The 22,748-nt window shown below is 43.9% G+C and overlaps 1 protein-coding gene across 1 annotated transcript in view; it reads left to right on the top strand.

Moving 5' to 3' along the window:
* The window catches only part of LOC118102482 (mitogen-activated protein kinase kinase kinase 11), a 44,384-nt gene extending 21,866 nt beyond the window's left edge, over positions 1 to 22,518 (top strand). Inside the window, exons 3-10 of the mRNA XM_035148715.2 lie at positions 1,407 to 1,555; positions 2,639 to 2,814; positions 3,364 to 3,610; positions 6,492 to 6,608; positions 10,006 to 10,177; positions 10,278 to 10,390; positions 10,584 to 11,195; positions 13,206 to 22,518. Of these exons, the coding sequence (XP_035004606.1) occupies positions 1,407 to 1,555; positions 2,639 to 2,814; positions 3,364 to 3,610; positions 6,492 to 6,608; positions 10,006 to 10,177; positions 10,278 to 10,390; positions 10,584 to 11,195; positions 13,206 to 13,807 (2,188 nt within the window). The 3' untranslated portion in view covers positions 13,808 to 22,518. The remainder of the gene's footprint in view (positions 1 to 1,406; positions 1,556 to 2,638; positions 2,815 to 3,363; positions 3,611 to 6,491; positions 6,609 to 10,005; positions 10,178 to 10,277; positions 10,391 to 10,583; positions 11,196 to 13,205) is intronic.
* Positions 22,519 to 22,748: the final 230 nt, after the last annotated feature.

The following is a 22,748-nucleotide window of genomic DNA, read 5'->3' as shown; positions in this document are numbered from 1 at the left end:
TCAATGGGCTCTTTGCTCTCTCACTATCTCACACGTACATCCTCTCACTTTCCGTCTCCCTCGCCTCTCGACAACAAACCCACGGCACCTCATTTTCACAGCAATCACTGCGCAATCTGGAGAACGGCGAAATGAACGAGTAGCAGGCGGGCGGCCCTGCTCTGAAAATGAAGGGTCATCTTTGTTCTGCCATTCTTTCTCATTTGTCCATGGCCGCCCGTCTCCAGAGCTGCCACGCGGAGACGCCGACCGCCTCGGGGCGAGCCGGCGAGCAGCGTTTCTGCACAGTCACAGTGTGTGGAAGTTGTAATTAAAGAACTAAATAAAAAAGGGCTGCGGCCTGAGCTCTCCACTTAGCGAGCCTCCACTGTGCGTTCGGTCAGGTCCGGGCGAGGGCTAATTGACAGTGTGGGAGATCCAAGTCCTGCATCAAGCTTCAACTTCTTGGGACACAGGGCTGCTCCCATTGTGTGGCCTCCAAAGTCCTGTTTTTTTTGTCTGTATGTGTGTGTCTGTGTGTCTCTGTGTGTGTGTGTGTGTACTTGTGTTGGCTCACGTTCGGTATTCATGAACTCACACTGCTTTGCCAGCACGTGCTTCATCATGCAAATTTCTCCAAAGCACTAATGCGTCTTGGTTCTCTTCTGTCACTGCTATGATAGTGAAAATGTAAGGCCTAATGTGGAGCAGTAAGCAAGAAGTGGAATTAAAATTACACTTTACAATTCATAATGCAACAAAGTATCTAAACTCCATATATTTAAAGTGTGTGTGTGTGTGTGTGTGTGTGTGTGTGTGTGTGTGTGTGTGTGTGTGTGTGTGTGTGTGTGTGTGTGTGTGTGTGTGTGTGTGTGTGTGTGTGTGTGTGTGTGTGTGTGTGTGTGTGTGTGCGTGTGCGCGCTATACTCAGATTTGATCCACAAACATTGAGTTGAATGGTCTGCAAGCAACATGTGGACTAAACTATATTTCAGATAATCCTGGTGCTGGTAATTTGAGACTTATTGAGCTGCTTTTGCAGTAAAAACCCATGATCGGCCATGATTCTATTTACAGTAAGGCCTCTTCAGTGAGGCAGCTGCAGGAAGTATGTATTTATAACAGCTTAAGGATATGAAAACATTACCGTATTGCAGCGGTCAAGAACGTATTTTAAACACGAATGGGCATTGTAACATAGACTTCTGAAATGAAAATCTTGTTTAGTACAGTGATACTGCAGCAGCTTGATTCAAATAATTTCCAATGTATCACAACATGTTTTTAAAATTCCAAAGAATTCAGAGCTATATGTGTTGCAAAATACTGTATAATGATGCTTGTTGTGAAATTATATTCTGTGTCTAATTTTAGTCCGAGTGCACTGTCTCATGCCTTGTGGTGTGTGTTCCCCCCCCCCTCTCCAGCTACGGTGTTCTGCTGTGGGAGCTGCTAACAGGAGAGTCACCGTACAAAGGGATTGACGGACTCGCTGTCGCCTACGGAGTCGCCGTCAACAAGCTCACGCTGCCCATCCCTTCCACGTGCCCCGAACCCTTTGCTCAGCTCATGTCAGGTGGGGGGGGGCGCACCTTTGCATGTGTAGCAATGTACCTGGATGCCCTCGTGCCACTGCTGCTTTCAGTTCAGTGGTGTGTGCGAGTCCTCCTGCGTGTGATCGTTGGTGTCCCCGGCATGCTCTCTTTCCATTTCCCCAAAGCTGGGTTGAAATTGAGCAAACAAATTCCTGTATGTTAATAACTCGGCTGTGCAGGGGAAGTGTGTCGTGCTGGGGCCACCAGCGTGTTTGTAACTGTTTGTCCTCTTCCTTTGTTAAGTTTCATGTTTAAAAGAAATGTCACCTGGGTACTTTCTAACATGTTAACTGCTTTGTACCGAACGTACGTTTGCTTTGAAGCAGACGCTGTGTGCAGTCTTTCCACTTAGCCTCTTGTCGTGATGTCGGCTTGTTTTTCTACCACTGTGTTCATAAAGGAGATCAGTGCGCACAAACCACCGATAGCCACCTCAGAGGATTAATTAATTATTGGATTGGTTTTTGATCTGCTTGTAAGGCCCCAAGTGTTGCAGCAAATTATGCGAAACCCCTCACAGCCAGTTAATAAAGCGTGACACTTTGAGTAAGCGATCAATCTGACTCCAGATGTTCACACAGGCTCACACTCATGTCTGAAATATGTGAAAATACAAACGACAGGTGTTGCTGCAGAATATTCATTCAATTAACAGAAATAACCAACTCTGGCCTGATTTTAAGTCTTCACAGTTATCTGGGTGATACAATTGGTCTTTTTCCAGTGCAGATCAGTGTGTGTGAGGAAAATGGTGAATCACTGGGTGACTTCCTTCTTTCACGTCCCTTGATTCAAGACAAATGTCCAAAGAAGTGAAACTGTAGTGGAGACAAGATTTTTCCATTTGTTTTTAGGAAACAAGATTTTACCACTCGGTACCGAACTAAATAAATCTTATAGTAATTTAAGGACACAGAAGGATTAGAGTTGTTCCAACATAAAACTCCTTAATACCTGTGTCTCATTGTGAGGACACCTATGCAACTGTACACATAATAATCCCAAGAGTGCAGGTGTGTGGTGTAGAACCCGCTGTCTGACTGTGTCTGCTCTATACGTAACAGAGTGCTGGGACCAGGACCCCCACCGGAGACCCAATTTCTGCTCCATCCTGGCCCAGCTGACGGCGCTGGAGCAGCAGGTGAAGGAAGAGATGCCACAGGACTCCTTCCACTCCCTGCAGGAGGACTGGAAACTGGAGATCCAGGACATGTTTGATGAACTCCGGGCTAAAGAGAAGGTATGAGGCACTGTGCAAACCACTCGCGTACCTCTTTTTCTCCAATGATCCTTGCGATCCATTCAGCTACCCAGAACTCTCAACTCCTGCTAGAGGCTGACTTATCATGCCTCTCTCGCTATCTCCTCTCTGGTGTAACACTCTGGTCATGCTCAGAAATAGCAGCAATCTTTGCCACCAATACACTTTTACATTCATACCTGAAGTAAATTATCTCCAAAGACGGCACATCAAAGAAACATTCATTTTAGTTTTGGATGTTCATTTGACTTTGATCTTTGTTTTTATTTGGTTGGAACAGTATCTAATGTAAGGTCCCTGGAGGAGAAGCCCATATACTGAACACTTTAGATCAAACACTAATCTGTGTGACATCAAATAAAATGTCAAACAGAAGCTGCTAGTCATCTTGCCACAATACTGATGAAAGGTTTCCCTGCAATCAACTTCACTGCCACCCAGGAGGAGATGGGACTGTAAACCTGCATAACCTCAGTCATGCATGATTGGGACCTGCTAATATTAAACACCTCCCCCCTCCTCCATCAGGAGCTGCGGTGCCGCGAGGAGGAGCTGAAGCGAGCGGCTCTGGAGCAGAAGTCCCATGAAGAGTTCCTGCGGCAGCGCGAGCAGCAGCTGGCCCAGTGGGAGCAGGACGTGTTCGAGCGCGAACTCAGCCTCCTCATCCACCACCTGAACCAGAACCAGGAGAAGCCCAACGTCAAGAAGAGGAAGGGCACCTTCAAGAAGCACAAGCTCAAGAGCAAGAATGGCGAGAAGATCAGCATGCCCCAAGGTGTGTGTCTGTGTGTGTGTTTGAAGTGTCTTTGATTTGTTCAGTCCCAAACAAATATAGCCGGATTGTGTCAGTCTGCAGTCTTGACGAGAAATCCCATTCCAAGAGCCATTACTGGCTCAGTCTCAACAAGCAATAAAAACAACAACAAAAGTACAAACAAAAAAAATGCAAGAGAGCAGTGAAGAGGAAGTGTGTGTGTGTGTGTGTGTGTGTGTGTGTGTGTGTGTGTGTGTGTGTGTGTGTGTGTGTGTGTGTGTGTGTGTGTGTGTGTGTGTGTGTGTGTGTGTGTGTGTGTGTGTGTGTGTGTGTGTGGGAGGGGGTGGTGTTCTGTGGTGCAACTGTTTTGTAGCTCAGCTTTGCTGCAGGATCATATAAGGGCTGGACTCATGATATTTGGTGCTGCATATATGTAATAACTTTGAAATAGTTTTCTTATATTTTCATCACAAAAAAAGCAATAACTCTTCAAAAAAAAAAATGGTATCACTTTATTCTGAAAAAGCCCCTGGAACACCACTCAGACCATGGTTTGACAAAGATGCTACTAAAGCCTTGATCTCACAGGTCTGACTTGCTGATGCTGCATCTGCAATGACCCACTCGCTCTCTTGTTGCTACCTGTTTACCCTGTAACACTCAGCTGGCTGCTGCTCCTTATGTATCCTCTACTATCACAAAGTCACATGGGCCGCTGCAGTTCACATCCACTGGGGTTCTGTCTGTCTCTGTGTGTGTGTGTGTGTGTGTGTGTGTGTGTGTGTGTGTGTGTTTGTGGTTAGGCCTTTCCCAGCAGCAGCAGGGCAGTGATGTGGTGGTGGGGGTTTGATGAGAGGGGAGACTGAGCCAACCACGCCTCAACACTTCCTGTCTATGGATATGCTGGTCTCTCTGTCTCTCTCTCTCTCTCTGTCTCTGTTCTTCTCCTCCCTAGTGTTTTTATTGTCCTTCTGACCTTTTCTTTTTTCCTTTCCTCTTTACACCAATGATTATTATTATTTTCCTTCATCCTGTTTTAGTCTTGCTCTTTGCACCCTTTGGAGTAACTTTTAGTTCATCACGTATTCTCAAAAAGTTTCTTTTTCAGGAATTAGGATTTAAATTGTTTTTATTCCGTCAGAACCAGGACAAGAAATGGAAAGAATGAAAATTCAAGGATAAAAGACATTGAGGCTTTTCTGTAGCATTGCAAATTTGGCTCAGTCATGGTTATATAGAGGGTAAATATACATAGAAACAAATACTTTTTGCTAGAAATAGAGCGACAGCAACATTGGTCCGTGGCTATGGCACATTTTAAGTAAAAGTAAAATTATATGAAGTCCAAATGTATAATTTTAGCTCAGGTTTTGGCTGGAGTCATCTCAGTTAACTGGAACCATAGACTCTATATAAAGATGGACAACATATCTCCATTTCCTCACAATATCAAGAAATGAAGCCAAAATATAGCAGAGAGCAGCGCTGGAATCTTGCACTGTTGTCTTCATTTGGAGCCAGAGTCTAGGCAGTAGCCATCAGGGGATTGAGCCGTGGTATTGGGTCCCGCTGATAAACGCACTGGACCAATCACGAGTCAGTCTCAGCTGTCAATCATGACATTTCACCCAGTTTTTGTAGAAAAAATAAACCATGGACCTACATCAGTGTGATAAAAACTAAACAGGACAGAAATCATCTTTGGGGAAAATAATGTGATGTGTGTATTGATGTTAATTTGGGCCATGTCCCATACACTAACATGGAGGAGGTGGAATGTATGACCTATACTGCTATACAGCCACCTGTCATCTACACGTCTTTACATACATTCTAGGACTTAAACAAAATATTGTTTTTAAGATTATCTTATTTTGCTAGCTAGCAAATGCTAGCTAATGGCAGGAGCTGCTATAAGGCCTGGTGTGTCTTTCTTTGTGTACAATCTGTGCAGTTGAATAATGACGTTGTGATGTCAAACCACATAATTAACTCAGTACCTCAAATTAATAGCAATATCTCATTCTGTCCTCATTATAGACCACTGCACTTGATAATGTCGGTAAATATGCAATTTAAGAACATGATTTACTGATTTAAGGGAAGCAATTAAAAAAAGCCAAGGGTACAAATGACAGATCAAATAAAGGGAATTGATGTTTCACGTGCACATTAATTTGAGGGAATGGTTTATAATATGAGGCCATGAGTAACTAATTTGAGAGAATAATTTATTTCAAAATTTCCCTCCTGGCTGCGTTGGTCACTGTTAGTAAAGCCTGAGTTTGTTCCCTTTGGATTGACTGATATCTTTGCCTAAATTAACGTTTAGTGCCCTTAAATCGAACTAAGCCTTAATTAGCACTTAAGCTACGCAGCTTGTTATAAGCAGTAGTATTTGTGGCAGCAGCATTATTTTCTCCCTGGCTAGCAGTTACGTGCCATTCAATCCCTTAACAGAAATTAGCCATGTAATGTAAGGATTTGAGATGAGAACATGTATTGCTCTGAATCTCCTGGAAAAACTCTGAAACTGCCGTGACAGCCAGTTAAGGCTTTTTTGGAGAAATAAGGAACCTAAACACAAGTGTTGCAACCTTCAAAACAGCTGACAGCTCTTTGGCGTGTATGAATGTGAAGTCGAGCGAGGAAACCCAGAGTTGTGTGTAAATGGAATGGTAAAATGGATGGCCTTTAGATAGCTGTTTTCTTGACAACGGCCGCTCAAAGTGCTTTACACTACAAGGCACATTCCCACACACATTCATACAGCACCTCTCAAAACTCGTGTAACGATGATACAGCTCAGGCAATTTGGGGTTCACTGTCCAGCCCAAGGTCACGTCGACATACAGACTGGAATGGATATATATATAAATATGTGTGTTTGTTTTTGTTGCAGACTTCATCCATAAGATTACAGTGCAAGCCTCCCCCGGCCTGGAGAAGAGGCGCAACTCTCCTGATCTGGGTTCAGGCTCCTCGCCCTCCTTCGGCCCACGTTTCCGTGCGATCCAACGTGAGTGCAGCCATTTTTTGTCCTGGATGCGCACACGTGTGTGTGTGTGTGAGCCTCCAGAGACATTGGGGAAAAAACTAAGAATGTCGCATCTCTGGCCTTGTTGCATGCACACACAGACTCTGTTGCAACATTACATCTCAGTTTTCAATACTCTTTCATGTGTTCTCAACCACCCACTCGAATTCTTTGTCTTCCCCTGTTTCCCTGTGGGTCCCCTCTTGTTCTCTCTACCCTTCCCTGGCTTAATGCTCTCTCTCTTTCTCTCTCTCTCTCTCACACACACACACCCTTTTCCCTTTTCAATAGTCTGTTCCAGTCCAAATATTATCTGACTTCCTCTCAGCGGCTCAGCAGCTTTTTTTCCCACTGCAGCCTGACTCAGACTGCAGTTCGCCCAGTGCTGCAGTGGGGGGAGCCATGGAGCTGTATTCTCCATGCAGAAACGCTCCCCAGTTTTTATATGCATGTAGTGGCTACAGTGCGGTTGACTGAATTAAAAATAAGCTGGGAGGAATTCATTGCTGCAGGAGAAGGGGTTGAGAAGGGTTGCAGCAGTGGCAGAGATTTACAATGCTCCTCTGCTTGTCAGGCTCGCAGACAAACGCCCCGAGATCGAGCCTGTAGGCAGTAGGTCACGGGCCGTCTTAACAAAACCCAAGAGGAAATTTGTGGTGCAGCAACAGGCAGTGAAAGGGATTTTTTTTTCTAAACAATTACCACCGGGGGTTGGCATAAAAGCACAAACTGCAGTGAAACATTTATCTGTAAAAGTGGTTAGTAAATCCAAAACATCTGTCGGCTTCATTTATTCATTAAATAGAGGGCTGGTTTTCTTTACTTCCTAATGACTCCCCTTAATGGCAATCACTAAGCCAAGAGTGTGCCAGTCATTAAAATGTGTTTAGTGGATATTTATGCTTGCCCTCTGAGTAGAAAGCAGTGATTTATTGCTGCTGCTTTCCAAACATATTTGTCTAGAGAACTGCCAAAATGATTTGCTTTAGTGCACAGAGCTCCATTCAACATGGTTTTTGTTCAGTGAATACAAGTTAGTGAAGGGGGTGGCACAAGAAAAACCTACAGAGCAATCGTCTTTGAGGTAAAGTCTCCCATTCTGCCAAAGTCTACTGAATTCAATAACAAGGAAATTAAATCATCCCACATTTATTGAGGGACTTATTTTAATTTGGGAGAACAAGAGTTAGCATTTTAACATCTCGGTAGACTGTTATCTAATGGTTACAGCTGCCCTCATTTATTTTTGCAATGGTTGCAGGGTTCGTTTTAGCTACTGTCTCACTGGTGCTATTCCTCATTCCACCTCCAGTACCTGAGGCATAGAGGTTGCTACATGTACTGTGCATGTACATCCTCTGCTGTATATGCTATCCATATTATTATTATCATTATTACTCCAATTTAGCTAGTGGTGTTGCTCTAATGAAGGCATTGTCAGTTGGTCGACCCCGTGCTTTTGTCCTGAATTAAATATCTCAACAGCTCTTGCATTGATAGAGATAAAATTGAGTTCAAGTTTCACATTTGTAATGTGCAAGTTAACACAGGGTCCAAATGATAAATGGTCTTTATGTATACAGCGCTTTTCTAGTCTTGATTACTCAAAGCACTTAACAGTACAGTTCTTTGCCATCCTTTATAAAAGAGTCCTGTTGACTTGAGTGGTTTCCTGAATTTTTCTTAAGCGCCACCCTAATGCAAATATTTTCATTCATTTAGATAAATATCCTAACATTTACCTGAAGGAACATAATTTGGATATTCAGAGGATGATATAGATGATTAGTTAACATTCACCCCACGCTTCTGTTTATGACGAAATACCCTCAAAACTAAAGCTGCTTTCAGACATGCACTGAATTTCGGAGATCCTCTGGACTTTCTTCATGTATGTGTGAATGCAAATGTCCGAGTGAGAGCCTCCAGAATTTCTGCTGACTTTTCCCGGCTGGAGCCCCTAGTGTAAAGTCTGGAGGAAAGTCAGTGGAAACCAGTTGAGACGTTTTTTTGTAATCCTGTCTGACTCACTAACAAGCAATCAAATGCAGACGGAAACATAACCTCCTTAGCTGAGGGAACGACATTCTCCTCAGCCTCAGCTGTACTTGAGGATTGCATGCTGATACTAAGACGGAGTAAACATTACACCTGATCAACATCTGCAGTTTGCACAGCTGTTTGTTTCATATGTAGCAGCAAATGAATATCACCTTTGTTAATAATGTTTAACAGAAGTAGAAATGCAACATGGGGCCGATGATGAGTAGATGAGCTAATGGGGAAATATACAAAAATATTACAACCATGTAAACATAAAGATGATGACATTAATGCGGACAAATTGCAAAAGGAAAGGAGTGTTTACAGAGGAAAATGCTGGGGATTTTCTTTTTCAAGCAACAGTTGGATATTGGTGGAAATTGCAACACTGACACTATCAACTGACTTTCTGTGGATGCTTTGAAAAGCATTGTGTCAGAGAGAGACGGGAGGCAAAGTGCACGAGCCAGGCCATGAAACAGAACAACTTGTCCGTTCAGAGAGCACAGCTGCAATTTCTGAAGCTGCAATGGAAATGACAGGAACGAGCGAGGGAATCGCTGGGAATAAGCATCGCCAGAAATCGGCGAAATAAAAACAATAGATTTAAAGTTTTTTAAAGTTCCATTTTCCACTTTTGTCCCTTCCTTTGTCAAACATGTCAGCCTTTGTGTCGAGAAGGTTCCATTTAGCTTTGTCGGGGGTGTGAGGTTAAAAAAAGTGTGAGTGCAAGGTGTTGTGGCAGGACGCCCAGTCTGTGCATGACTGACTGTTCACATGCTTTGTGTTTGGAGCACGTGCCAGTCGGTGGGGAGGTAAAGAGTGCGAATGCCATTTGAAATTCACAGCTTTTATTTGCACACTGTACTTCCTGTCATCTTCTCTTAAGCCCCTTTTTCATTGGTCCAAAAACCCACTAACATCCGGCTTTTGTCTGCGATGGATTCAATCAGCATCCCCCCTTTCTTTGAGCGAGTTTAACTGCATTAAAAAAACCTGCTCATACCTGATAATTTTGGTGTAAGAGAGGCTCCTCCCTTCCTTCCACCTCCTGCTCTGTAAACCATTCTGACATTGCCCAATAGACTGAATCCCCTATAATGACGTCATCGTCACACAATTTAGAAGAGATCGGCACTTGTTGAAGTTTCATGAAATGTAGCCATGGGGTCAGTTAAATGTCACCGTGTCGGAGACGAGTGTAGGCCTGACTTAATTGTTGTTGTTGTGAAAGATGCCTTTTAAAAAATGCCTCCCTCACCTCATTAGAATACAGCCGGGTGGCATGCATACTGATAATGTGCCAGCTTATATTTTTCTCCCTTTTTCTTTGCAGTCAGTCCCAGTGACAACAGCAGGTCGTTCGGGCTGAGCCCAGTCTGGCCTCTCGAGGCGTCCTCTCTCAAACAATCGAATGGAGACATGAGGTTGTGCCCCCACTGGAGGCCCCAGAGCCCGAAAAGTCCCAAAAGCCCCAAAGTGCTGCGCCTCAGTCCGCAGGAAAGCAGGTAAAGCATTTTCTTTGACATGTGAACATTTAGGGTTTACAAGGACTCAACTTAGTTCAGCACCACGCTTCAGTGTTTCTTAATTTTTTGTCGCTTTCAGTCTTTCGATGAGAGCCAAGCTCCTGGGGTCAGACAGCAATGAGAACGGAGAGTCCAAGGATGACTTTGAGGAGTACAGACCCTCCACCCCCACCCCTCCCCCTGCACAGAACGGTAACCGGCGCCCTCCATCACCTGCCTAAACGCCAGTTGCATCTTCCATTAGCTGGTGTTATAATTCACACTGGCATGAGTGTGAATTATAAATACGCTAACTGAATAATAAATGCACTGAGTGTTCTTTTTCTGTCTCTTTCTCCTTCTGTGTCTTTCTAAAACTTAAAAAATCATTTTTCTCTCTCTGCAGGCTCCTCAGTGAAGAACAGCCTGCGGCTTCCTCTACCTCAGGGAGACTCGGGCAGCGAGGAAGGTGGCTCCTCCCCAGCTGGCTCCCCCAGGCCTGAGAGGGGTTCCCACGGTGGCCTGATTAGGGGCACGCACCAGGCCCTGCTCGGGGGTGCCTCCCTCCTGGCCTCAGTAGGATTGGGTCGCTGCCTTGATATGCCCCCAAGGGTGCCCCCTCGAACTAACCCCCCATCCCTAGAGGACCGCACCACCTTCGAACTGGAGATCTCCTCCCCTAAGCCCCTCATCTCAGACCCCCCAGTAGTGGACGATCTCATCTCATTATCCACCTCTGAGCCGCTCCCCAGACCGCTCTTGGATTTAGCTCTGCAGTACCAAGAACTCAAGCCCTTGCCCCTGACTCCACCACCGCCAAACCCGCGCGAGAGGAGTGGCCACCGGACGCCGCACAGTCCGCAGAGCCCCAGGACCCCCCTGCAGCACGACAAGAACAGCCCAGCGGAATGGACCCTGAGTTCCACTTCTTCCAACGGGGAGACCAACTGCGAGGCCTGGGAGCACAAAGCTGACAGAAGGAGGAGGTCCAGCCAAGGCCTGCACACTTCCCAGCTAGGTCAGTTTTTCACCTTAAAGGGGTATTCCACCAATTTTAGTGGAAAAGATCCTTGCTATGTAAAGTATAAGAAATGCTCTGACTCATACCCGGGGCTAGAAGTCATTTGAAGTTTATTTTGACCATTTTTCTTTTGCCTCCCAACCTTATGAAAGTACATCTCTTCTCCTGATTGGGTCTTTGGTTTCTTTTTAACTTAATTGCATGATTTAACCACATTTCTTCAGGACGCCCAACACTAAAACTGGATCCAACTTATACCTTGAGTAATAATTTGCATATCTCCGGTAACAGCTGGCCCCACTGCTAATACTTGCTCAGCAAAGCTAGCATCAAATCTTCTGCCCCTGTTGTTTTCCCTCAGAGTCAGAGATTCTCTTTTATTGCAAAGTTGACGGCGAAACATGAGCCAGCACAGCTGAGGTCACAGAGCCAGAGAGTGCTGGATTCAGAGTTGCTGATCATCTGTTCATGAATTCACCGACACGGCAAAGTCTTTCTGGGCTCTCCCTCAGAGTCTTTGGCTGGAGCCCAGCTGTGCATTATGGTTGTATTGAGTGCAAATATGCTCATATCCAGACATGTAATGTGTCTTGTATGTTGTGTTAAATACATGCGTGACACATGATAAAAGAGCACACGCCAGAGGGATTAGCATTCATTACATTTTGAAATAGGCAATTTTCCATTCTCATGGGGCATATTTACACTTTTGTTGTAATTCTTGTACAGTGCCGTGCTCCCAGACATTATCTGCATACCAGCTGCTTTCATTTACAGTGCATTCACATGTTTTTCCCAAAGACTAATATGCGTTTCTTCGAAGCACTGACACAGTTTAGAGCTGTAACGATGGAGGCGTGGGTATTGGTTGTTTTAAGAGCGAGTGGGCTTTACGAGGGGCTTTAAGAGTGCCCCCTGGGAAACATTTCACACTCCGTATCTGGTCCGTTTGACTCACAAAGCCCCGGATTCTCCACAGCGCCGTTCTCCCAGCGCTGCCCCCAGGTTGCGAGCAGACATATCTCGCCTGCTCCGCCGCCAACAACCGTGATCTCACAAACCGCATGCGCTCATTACATGGGGCGCACAGAGGCGAAAAGCCACACTTAATTAAACAGGGAATGTTTTAGCTAAGCATCTTATTACGTTTATTGAGCGCAATGACTCAGATGCATTGACAGACTGCCACAAGGTTACTGGCTGTGAATGCAAGCTTGAAAGAGAGAGATGAATTTAGAGGATACCGACACTGGTTTGCTCATGTGACTCCCGATTCCCCTGTCTTGTCAGCTTTATCTTTTGCATGCACGGAGAGTTGCTGTTCACGTAAGTAATGCCATTTGGCAGACACATCGCATTTGGACATAGCGAATGTTCATCCGAGGTGATTTATTCTGAGTTTAATGTTCTTGTCGGTGCTAATTTACACTTGCTGCTTGCAGCTCCGTCATGTAGTTACACGGCACTATGTTGTTCTCAATGTAGACTAATTACATCAACATTCTGCCCTGGTGCTTGTTCCAATTCTTTTTGCAACAGTAGTCTTCCACTTTCATGTTTCTGTCTGGATCAATGTGAGCATGTTTTTAGAGTATGTGTTTTCTAGAATTATGCACGAACAAGTGCTGCATTCAGATGGGGTAGGAATGCATCAAAGAGCAGTGGAGCAGCAGTGCAGCAGTTTGAAAGCACATTCCAGATTAACAATTGAAAACTCCTCCAGCAAGAACATGAAGGACGGGGTGATGAAGATGTTTAATATGTTGAATGTTTAAACCTTTTATATATATATTAGTCTTTGTCATTTTACACATCTTACGGAGTCTGTTGTCAACGAGACAGTTGTCTAGAATCTTAATATAATTATTCAGGATATCTTTGCCTCAGCTGCTAAGTTTTTGACTTTTGTATTTGAAGTCTGTCATTCGTAAGTCCCTCAGCCATTAAGAGTTTTAATTCTAAAAGGCTGCAGAGCACGTTTGATGTTTTTCTCTCTCTTCTTTTCAGTTTTGGACCTGCCCTTCTGCCAAGACACACAGGACGCCGAGGATAAACCTTCTGTGCCCTATTCTCTCCACCCCAACCCTGCCCTCTGCAGCCCCAAAACCCGCCGCCTGGAGGTCAGCGTCATCCCCCGGCCCCGCCCGTCACCCATCCGCCCCCGCATCGACCCCTGGAGCTTCATCTCGACTGGCGGAGGGAACTCAACTGTGGGCCGCAGTCCTATCCGCTCGGACAGCAACCCCCTGGGCTATCAGCCTTCCCCTACAAACCCGTTCACCAACTGTGACCCGTTCCCATCACCGGACTGTGATCCATTTGCCCTCAAAGCTGACCCCTTGGGCGACTCGGACGCAGCTTCACCATTTGACCCCTTCTCAACTCCCTTTCACACATCCCGCTCTGCCCCGTGCTCCACCAACGGCTCGCCCACGTTGCCCTCATTCCGCATTGTCCCCCTCAACCCAGCCGACTCGCCCCTGATTGACCTGGGCTGGGCGGCCTGCAGCAAGCCCCTGGATGGCACCAAAGAGAGGGCTCACCCCCGCCGGACAATGGGGCTCAAGCCCTTCAAGTCCCCTACTCAGCTCAGAGATGACCGGTTCTAAACAAGGCCTCGTCTGTTGGCTTGTGACCACGTCTCCCTCCTAAGTGTTTAAAAAGTGCAGTTTTATCACAGGAGCACAGACCAGGACTGTTTCCACTACTTTGTCCTACATCTTAAAGGAAAGGTAAACCAACAGCTGGTGCCCATTTCATTCTCCCTCTCTATCTCTGTTTCTCTATCCCTTTGAAGGAGCAGACCACAGATCACTAGTTCCATCTTCAGATCCTATCAGACTGCTCATATCACCTGCTTTCATCACCCCCTACCTTTGAAGCATTGTGACAATGCAGAGGTGGATAAGGCGACTTGCACGGCTTCATCTGTCTCTACCTCTCTGCAGACTGAAAGCATTCAGGACAATGAAAAATTGGAGTGCCTTATTTCATGAAGTGTTTTTAATATATATCTTTTCAAGGTTCCTTGAATGGATAATCTGGTGCGTAGGGAAGATGCTTTGAATTTGGTTTAAATTTGCAAATCAGCTTAGCGTTGCTGTGGAAGAAAATGCCGTCTCCATGTGTGTGCGCGCTTGTGTGCATGTATGTCTAGACTCATTGTTCAAGGAAAGCTTACTGTTGTTTTTTTTTTTAAAAAACAGTCTACCCTGTTGCATTATGGGAGAAAGCACTCAGAGTGGATATTCTAGGCTGCTCATGAAATCCAAGACAAAACCATGACCCAGGCATTCCACTTGGAAGCAGATAACATTCCAGTCACATTCCTCGGGAAATGCCAGGGATTGGACAGATTCATTGGGCTGGCAGGCGACAGAGCACAGGAAACAAGACAGGGGAGCCCTCTGCGTTCCCTCCCTATGCCAAAGAATGCCACTGTGACAGTGTAAGAGCTGGGACAAAGAGTGTCTGCAAATAAGTTGTTTTTGCCTCCGCAGAGCTCCAGACGGGTGGGTTCGCCACACTGGATGATACAGAGAGAGACAATAGTATTTAAATGTAACTTCAATATACTTTTCTGTGATTGTTTGACTTGTTTGACACTATCCCGACTGTCTTCTCACCACCCGTCTGATGCTTTAGGAAGGTTCAACCAAAAATAAGTATTGGCAGATACTACAGTACATCAGTATGGACGCTTTCTTCAGTCATCTCCACAGTGGCCTCACAAAGCCAGCCCACAATTTCACAGTGCACCACTAACTTGGTCGTCATTGGTCCTTACATCCAGTTCTTGAACTAGAAAAACTAGATCTGAAATGTCGCATTTCTTTCTCATGGACCCATCAAAATTTGTATCGAAGAAAGTAGGAGCTGGAAGATTTGAAATTCATGTTGTTTTTTTTTTACCCCTGTGAATTGGATTTCATTACAGTCGCTGCAGCCAAGAATAGAAATATATATACAGACCAAGACAAAAACAATAAAAAGAAATCCAAAATATAGATCAGAGAATAAAATAAAAAGTTTGTAAAAAATATGTGCATTATAATACTGTATATAAAATACAAATTTGATAGAAGTGATACCTGCAAAACCTGATTCCAAAAGATTTGTTCGACATTGTTGACACCACTCTCTTATCTGTCTATTCAATGTATTCAACATCAACTGCAACTTGCTACCCCTGGACAGAGCCGGGCTAGCTGCTTCCCCCTGTTTCTAGTCTTTATGCTAAGCTAAGCTAAGATAATCATCTCCTGATGTGAGCAACATATTCAGCTTACGCACATGAGAGAGGTATTCTTCCCATTTAACTCTGTGCAACAAAAAGAGAAATTTCCGACAATGTCAAACAAGTCCTTTTGGTAACATGCGTCAAACATCAGATGTTTTAGGGAGGTTGTGAGTTGTAGGCTGGCTTTGCACAACTTGAGCTTAGGCGTTACTGAACTCTACTCACAGTTCTATGGTCAGAAAATAAATCCATCCTAAACCATTATGTCAGTACCGAAAACATCTGGTAGGAACCTCTGGATTACTGACATATCATGTTCTCAGAACAGATGCAGCAGAGACGTTTGAGCATTTTAATACAGGGAGGAATTTTTTAGCATCAGTAGCCTCAACAGAGGAGAATGCAGCAGAGCAACCACTGACAAACGGCCTCATCCCACTCTTGGCTCACAATCATTATTGTCAGTGGTTGTTCTGCACACCTAATGTAACATGTTCCGACAGTTTTCTCAAAAGGCATCCTGGGAAATGCGTGAGGTGTGGCAGGTCACAACATCTCAGACTCGTGATGCATAACCGGAGTGAGCCGGGTTCCCAAGCGCCTAGTCCGTTAACATAATTGGCGTAGGTCAGGCATGTGAGCAACTGGAAGAGACCCCCTTACACGTGGCCCAAACTCGTCATGTAACCCATGTTTTCACTGGAGCATTACAGGGTAGAAATACTGATTGGGTTCATCACTGACACCGTGTCATGGGAAGACAATAACCGCTTTGTTTCCGATGAAGAGTGAAAGACCTCGTCTCCGAAGGGGGAAAGCTTTGAGATTAGCCTAATAATCCTACTGACGAATGGAGGAGGTTGATAGCGATAATTAGCCTCTTGATAAGAGCAGGGAGAATTAACAATGCGTTCGGATATCTTCTTAATTAATTTCCCCCAACGTTACGTAAATGCCATGCATCCTCCTCACAAGGTATTGTAGTCGCTTGCTGCATCGGCTTCCATCTCGGTAGAAGCTGCGCACTTTTAATGCATAAAGTTTGTGAGAGTGTCTGCGGACGCTCACCCTTTTCTGTGCCCTTCCCCCTCAGGTGATGTGGTAGATAGCTGTACTCCTTTTTTCTTCTTACTCCCATTCCTTTGCTTGCTTGCTCTCTGGAAGCTTTTTCGGGAGGGCAGACTGCAGAGCGTTCAATTCAGTAACAGCCAGGTTTCTGTCCGTGAAAAAAACAGAAAGAAATGGCACTCGTTCAAGGACAATCCATTTACTAGGGAGTGCTGGGAGGGAAGCAGATTTGTTTTTGGATGGAAAGGGGAGCTTTATTATATATTTCTATTGCACATTAACCTATCTGTTCCATCTACTACTGGACATCCAAAGTAATACTCACTGGTAAGAGCAGGTAGATTGTACAGTGAAGAGTCCAGCCACTTTCAATGGTCAAAGTTCTGTATGGCTACACTTGAGGGGGTGAAACGCCTGCAGTCGTTGAGAGGGGTGAGATGTCATTCATTTGGGAAATAATGGTGCACACTCTTGAAAGCATTTGTGGTGCTGCAATTGGTTGTACAAATTGAAAACTGATGTTAAGGAGGATAAAAAATCCATTGTCATTAAAAATCCTTTTTAATGTCAAGGGTTACACAGTTAGTTTGAGAGAGCTCATACGCCGCCTACTTACCCACCTCCACACAGCTGGCACCTGCTCTGTAAAATGGACCTGTGGTGTTGGAGTGCCTGTTTCGGAAAGACACAATAATTGTACAAATTCTTATGACATAGGAAAGGATGTAATTTGAAGCTAAGAGTAGAATACAAAGTTTCTATCATATTAATGTTGAGAACATGGAAGAAAAAGCAGCAGCAGCAGCTCCTCCATCCTATTTTCTTGCTTTCTCATTTAAGCGTAGTTGCTTCTTCTGGACAGATACAGCTGGTAGGATCACCCACATTCACCATTTTCCGTTGTTTCATATTGACCTCTGGTCCAGTCTCTCCTGCCATCAACAGGACATGAGCTGTGGGGATCTTCTTCAAAGTCGGCCAAACGTTGAAGGTTTAATTTAGCTGTTGTCTCCCTCAGCGTTGTTCCCTACCCCTCCTCTGCTCTCGTCCTCGCCGCCATTTTATAGACGTGACAAGTGATGAGTTATTGACGCGTCTCTGTGTCAACACACAAAGTCACAAGAGCCATCCTCTGATAATCATTAGGCTCGGAGGGCTGTTATTGTCAACAGAGCTCTGTGAGTTAAAAAGAAAAGGCTACACAAAGGAAATTGAGATGATTGAAACGTCTGGCTGATTATTTCTGTCACAAATACAGCGTGTGTCAAGTATCCACTTCAAAACGCCACTCATGTCTGGTCTGGATGTTCTCTCAGCGCTCACTTTAATTCCCCCCCAGAGCTGATGTTGAAAAAGCGTTACCTGCCGTTTTCCATCAAGGGCGCGCAGATTGAGTCCGACTACATAAAATATTACTTGTAATAACAGCAGTCACCATGGATTTCACATATAAGTTATTGTCTGTAGTCAGAGTTGGGGGAAATTCTTTTATTTCTCAGAAGTGTTTCATTTGGAGTGGTGAGAAACCTCACCTGCTGCAAAATGACCCGTTCATGAAAATATGTTGAAATGCTTTTTTTTTTGGTTGGATGTGACCGGGACACATATATGACGGCAACGAGCAATTCTTAGTTTTGGCTGTCAGGTTTATGAGCCATGGCATCCACCCATCTGCCGCAGCTGACAGCCAGCACTCCCATAAGAAACTCCTGATGGGTTGTTTGCGACTCTCTGCTCTTGGAGGCATTGCCCCAGCCGTCATTGCAAATCAGCGTCTCTCTACAACAAGCAGCCGGGGAGAATGGAAGTGAATTCTCTACAGGAGGGAGCGATATCTGGCCACCAGCTCCACAGGGCGGCAGGGAGCAGACATGATTTGATGATCTTAATTCAAAGCTCAGACCATTGCCTCAATCAGCGAATGGCAAATTGCCAATACATTGCATGAATAAAAGCTAATGAGACGGCACAGTGGAGCAACCCAAGGCCGTGACCCTCATCACGCCAAGAGGCACCAACTAGTGGCAGTTGTGTTTCGCAGCCATTATCAAGAATGGGGGAAAAAATCATATCGCAAGCTACTTATTTGTTGGCTTAGTAAAAGAGTTTGAGTGAAAAGTGTTGCCAATTGTCATCATCCATCAGGATTACACTCAAACTTCAGTCTTTAAAGTGACTTTGTCAACAGCAGATACGTTTACATAGATACTAATTATCGGATTCACACTGGTTAAAGCATTGATTCAACTATATACTTTATGTTTAATAGTAGCAGCATCCACTTGTAAAACCTGCTGTAGGCTCTCCATTATTTTAGGTCAAAATTCCAGTAAAAACCTAATTTGTTTTACACACGGACATCACATTGAAGTGCTAATCTAGTTCCTGCTGGAGCTAATCACATAAAGCTTTATATTTTTCCCCCCCCGAATTACTTTTTTGCCCAACACTATTATTTGTTGATGTGTTCAGTAATATTTTGACTTGTCTGATAAGCTGTTACTGCACTTTGCCAGTTTTGGTGCTCCATAGTCATCCGTCTGTTTTTGGTAAATCAGGACATATGGTGTAAAATATAGTTATGGCTCTAGATACTTTAACATATTCAACACAATGCAGATACTGTGATTTAATTCTAGTTTATAAATGTATCAGTATGACCCAATCAGTGCGTTTGTCACAGTGACAACATGGTGGCGAGTGATGCTGGCAGAAGTTAATGCTTTTCTCTGATTGACATGTGCTACTGCTGCTGTATCATTGCAGTTAACAGCCAACAGTAAAGCGAGCATCACAGTGTTGTGTAAACCAATCAGTTCTAACAACGGAGAAGATCTTGTACTGGGAACGACTGAATCTAGTTTCTGCCCAGCCCTCTCTGTAAACATGGCCAAGCTCCAGGGTAGATTTGTGAACCTTGACAAAACTGAATCTCAAAGAATAGTTTCAACTCCTGCACTGAACCATCACTGAACTATTCTGATTACTGAAAGTAACCGAGCATGACGTGCACGTAACCATACCCATTTCTGGTGTCAACTTTAACGAAGCCGGAGAGTCGAGTCAGAAGGACACTGTATTTCTCAAATTGTAGAAACAACAAGGAGATTGGGAAAACTCAGGCTGAATACGCTCCACATATTGATACATTTTTTTTATTGATGAAGTCTCACCTTGGCGGCTTAGTGAAGAGTAAATTGTGAAACGCCTAACTAGATGCCCTGGCATTTCACTGGCTCTCACCCTATTGCACCTCTGCTTGCTATTGTTCAATTAAGTAGATGTTACAAATGTACCTGGTTATCAGGCTTATTTCAGCTGTCTCACAGGCAGCCGTCGGTGCCAGAGTCTCATTATTGCTCTTTCTGGCTCATATGAAACTAAAGCACCTGTCCAGGCCTTTGTTTGGCATTAACAGGCTGAGCCCAAATGATCAAATATGACCTTTCTTTAGCTGTACAGGAATTGCACATCCCAATAGGGACGTGGACAAAAGCCGTGTCTGCAACAGGCCCCGCAAAGTGCGAAAGCTAATGCTCGGTCTTTCAAAGAGTGAATATTATTTCTAATTTGCTTCTGTCTGTGCATCCAAGGTCACCATCTGCTGTCCTCTTTGTCTGTATCAACGAAAACTAAACGAATCGGAGCCATGAAAGGATGACCAATTTGTTTCCAAGACCACAGTGACAGCTCTTGGCGCTCTGTTTAGAAAATAAACATGGATTTTAGCTTTGAGATTAAGTCCGAGGCCCACACACTCAACCCCCCTTCTCTCAACAGCATACTGCAGCCCCATGGTCGAGATTATTGTTCTGCGAAGCTACTGACACTCAATTACTTCGTGATCTTTCTGCATAGAACCTGTTCCTCAAAATGTCTGCTTCTAGTGTTGAATGAGTGCGCTGAGTAAACAACCCTTGTGCAGACTGATTTATATTTTTGTGTGCTTGACATTGTTCACAGATAAAAGCAAATGATTAGTTACTACTTTTGCCTTTCATCTTAATCATGTGGAATCGTTGTACAAATCAGGTGCACAAGCTAGTTCTACAAAGCCTCTGGTTCCACACAACAGTAGGACCTAAAATGTGCCCTTCAACCTTGGGTATGTAATTACAATTTAACATAAATTTAAAGCTAAGGTTGGTGATACTGGAAAAGCTAGCAAGAGCTGGCTACACTTTGAAATTGTGCAATTGATACATCTCCTCCCCTCCCATCGACCCTCTTGCCAAAGCTATGCCCCTGAAACACATGCTGAAAAATTGCTAGAAGCCGACTTCTCCGTGACTCCCTCACCAACTTCTGGCTATCGCACCAGCAGGGTTCGTGCAGGCAGGAAGGTCGGTTAGTGACAGATATTTTGGTCGAATGAAATGATGTCTATTACAGTCCTGGGAGGGAAACTGGCTTTTTTCTTTCTTTTACAACCCTGTCTGAGAAACATTTTACAAACACCTTACATCTGTACATCAGTAGGCTGCTTTTCACTCACCTCCAATTATTTTTTCCCGCCTTAAAATGCAAAGCAGTCAGCCCTCTTCAAAATTGTCCCATGATGTACTTTATGAATACTTGATTTTGAAAAGATTTGTTTTCTGTTCTGAAATGCTGGTGTGATGAAACGTGGACAAGTCTCATTGTTAACTTGTTGTGGGAAGAATGCTGAACGTATGAACTCAGCGTAAAAAGCAGTTATAGCTTGAGTAAATCAACAAAAACATCAGTAGTAACAAATGTCCAATGTCCTATTTACATTTAATTGAATGCCTACGAAATGATATTGACTTAAGTGTCCGCACTGTGTCTAATAAACACTCAGAGTGCTAAGATTACAGCCGGCACTTAACCCGATTAAGGTCTTTTAAGGCACAGATATAATTCAAGGTAAAGTATTTGACAGCAGCTCGAGGGTTTTTAACAGTAGGTGGTCTCTTTCAGGTGCTCATGCTGGGGCTTAACTAACTGAACTCTAAATGATCCATAATAGAAATTTTAAATGGTTTGGATGGTACAAATCCCCATGACTCACCGGTCACATCTCTTCCACTCACAGCATCACATTACTGTAAAAGGCTTTTCCTTCTGACAGCTTCCTACCAGCAAGCTAGGGGCATATACAAAATTTATAAATGGGGGGAAAGTGGATATTTATAAATGGCTATCTTTTTACACACTGGATTTAAAATATGTTTCTGTATAGATGGCCATGGACGCAGTCTACATTAGGATGATGGATGATTGCTTCATATGATCAAAAACATTTTATAGGTTTTCACTGGAGTATTTAAGTTGCGTGTATGGGTGCTTCACATGAGGCAGATTAACTTTACATTCCAGTTCTCTGAATTCGACCAAATCTGTATCAAAATGATTCCTCTACAAGCCAGAGTATTTTTGTGTAGCAGAAAATTCAAGAGAATTGCCTGGTAGAGCTTGAAATCTGTTTTTTTTTGTGTACATAATTGCAAAATCCCAAACCTAAATTGTGGTCAAATGTCCCCTTGGGGCACCCATACTGAATTTTTATGTGCATAAAACTGCTTGAGGGAGATGAGGATTTTGTCCCTACCTTAAAGTGGTGGACAAGGTCGACCTCTCCGTCTTTGTATCTATTTGCTTTTAATTATAATTGTTCCAGATTCATTTCCATGTCTTTTTTTTTGTGTGTGTGTTTTATTACAGCCTAGGCGATGTGATAACGTAATTGTTGCATTGCCCTGGCAGCCATTTTTACATCTCTCTCAGAACTGTCTCTGCTCTTTTTGAGTTAGAGTTTTAGTGGTCATCAGGCTTTGAAAAATTCGTTATTGTTGCATTTTTGTGAAATCTCGCACTGGGCTGGGCCTAATCAACTGTTTTTATTGTGTGTCAAGAGGATTATTTCTGTATACAGTATGTGAAAATGTTTTTATTTCTCTTGACTATTATAATGGGTTTTAACCTGTGGAAAAAAAAAAACTAAGGAAAAAGCTCAAAAAGAGATGAGACCAAATAAAATGTAACACTCCAGAGTTGTTTGTGACCTCATTCATATTGAAGAGAAAAGGGTGCAGCTGAATTTTGTATCAAACAAAAAACGCTTTTAGTCCGTTTAGTTCCTTTGGACAATTAGTTGTGATCAAAGGGAATCATCTATATCGGATAGATTCCAGTTTGTTCATGCTAATAACATCTTTCCCAGGCACACAAACATTGGTCATGGAGTTCCACAGGGTTTTGTACTGGGACCGAAACCCTCA

Source organism: Hippoglossus stenolepis, chromosome 23 (genome assembly GCF_022539355.2).
Source record: "Hippoglossus stenolepis isolate QCI-W04-F060 chromosome 23, HSTE1.2, whole genome shotgun sequence".
NCBI classification, from domain to species: domain Eukaryota; kingdom Metazoa; phylum Chordata; class Actinopteri; order Pleuronectiformes; family Pleuronectidae; genus Hippoglossus; species Hippoglossus stenolepis.
Note: the sequence above shows the minus strand (reverse complement) of the source record. Positions and strands in the feature narration are given on the sequence as shown.